At 47.7% G+C, this 1,110-nt stretch overlaps 2 protein-coding genes across 2 annotated transcripts; one reads left to right on the forward strand and one right to left on the reverse strand.

The window, feature by feature from the left end:
• Position 1: 1 nt before the first annotated feature.
• On the forward strand, positions 2 to 421 carry T310_5424 (RNA-binding protein required for biogenesis of the ribosomal 60S subunit; the record flags this gene model as incomplete). Its single annotated transcript, XM_013471707.1, has 1 exon — positions 2 to 421. One exon carries the CDS (start codon positions 2 to 4, stop codon positions 419 to 421), a length of 420 nt encoding a protein of 139 aa, XP_013327161.1.
• On the reverse strand, positions 149 to 475 carry T310_5426 (uncharacterized protein; the record flags this gene model as incomplete). Its single annotated transcript, XM_013471708.1, has 1 exon — positions 149 to 475. A coding segment is annotated over one exon (327 nt), but the record flags the coding sequence as incomplete, so codon positions are not given.
• Positions 476 to 1,110: the final 635 nt, after the last annotated feature.

The raw sequence follows: 1,110 nt of genomic DNA on the forward strand, positions 1-1,110 counted from the left end.
GATGAAGCCGTTTATCGACCGTATCATTGGCATTTTCGGCGTGGATGGCAAGATCTGGATTCGGGTCTACGAGATCCGCGAGTCGGAGAAGGGCAGTAAGAAAGCCACAGAGACCCCAGATGACAAGCCGGTCGTGAAGAGGGATAATCTACCGGACATCTCGCTTGTCGAGATCGGCCCCCGCTTCGTCCTGACGCCGATCGTCATCCTCGAAGGCAGCTTTGGAGGACCCGTCATTTACGAGAACAAGGAGTATGTCAGCCCCAACCAGGTCCGTCGCGAGATCCGGCTGCAGAAGGCGGCTCGGCGTGCCCAGCGCCAGGATATGCAGACGGACCGCCTGATGAAGAAGTCTACTTTGGGCTTGGCGGAGCAGGGGAAGAAACGGGATGCGTTGGACACGCGGGAAGTGTTTGGATGAAGCGATCTTTGTTGTACATTTTCCTTTCTTTTCGTTTCTTACTTTACTTACTCTCTAGAGGGATGGATATCCTTGGGACATGGTGCATTCGTCTGCATTTGTCATCCGTACATATGATATGTATTCTGCTTTGGCGTCTGGTGGATGATGTGTTGTCATACGATCTAAAAGTTACTGTTTATTTATGCGATGATTATTATATATTACTTGCTTGGCCTTCTGTTCCTGTGGTATTTCGTGACTCGTATGATGCCATCTCATTCGACGGCAGGACCTGCTTATATAAGCACGACATAGTAACTAACGTAATCAACCACCGAGCGACGAATACCACCGAGCGACGAATTTTCGCCGCACCCACTATAATTTTGAAGCTTTTCAACCACCAATACAATTAAATTAGACTATCTAGTAGTTGAATATATAGCTATTTATTAGGACAATTCCTTATGGTATGTCCAATAGTCCCACAGCCACTGCAGCGTTGTGGAGCTCGCCGTTGAGGCATAGGTGTAGGCTCATCAAGCTTCTCATTAAGCTGCGTATCAAGCTGCTGAATGCGATTTTGGCCTTCTTGTACAGATAAAAGGGTATCATTACCTAGAATAGCACGCCTTCTTGCCTTCTTTCTAGTTTTCCGCTCAGTCTCAGCTCGTAGAGTCCTAATTTCATCTCGAAGAAGAAGGTTC

The sequence above is a fragment of the Rasamsonia emersonii genome (genome assembly GCF_000968595.1).
Source record: "Rasamsonia emersonii CBS 393.64 chromosome Unknown ctg1118621760280, whole genome shotgun sequence".
Classification (NCBI taxonomy): Eukaryota; Fungi; Ascomycota; class Eurotiomycetes; order Eurotiales; family Trichocomaceae; genus Rasamsonia; species Rasamsonia emersonii.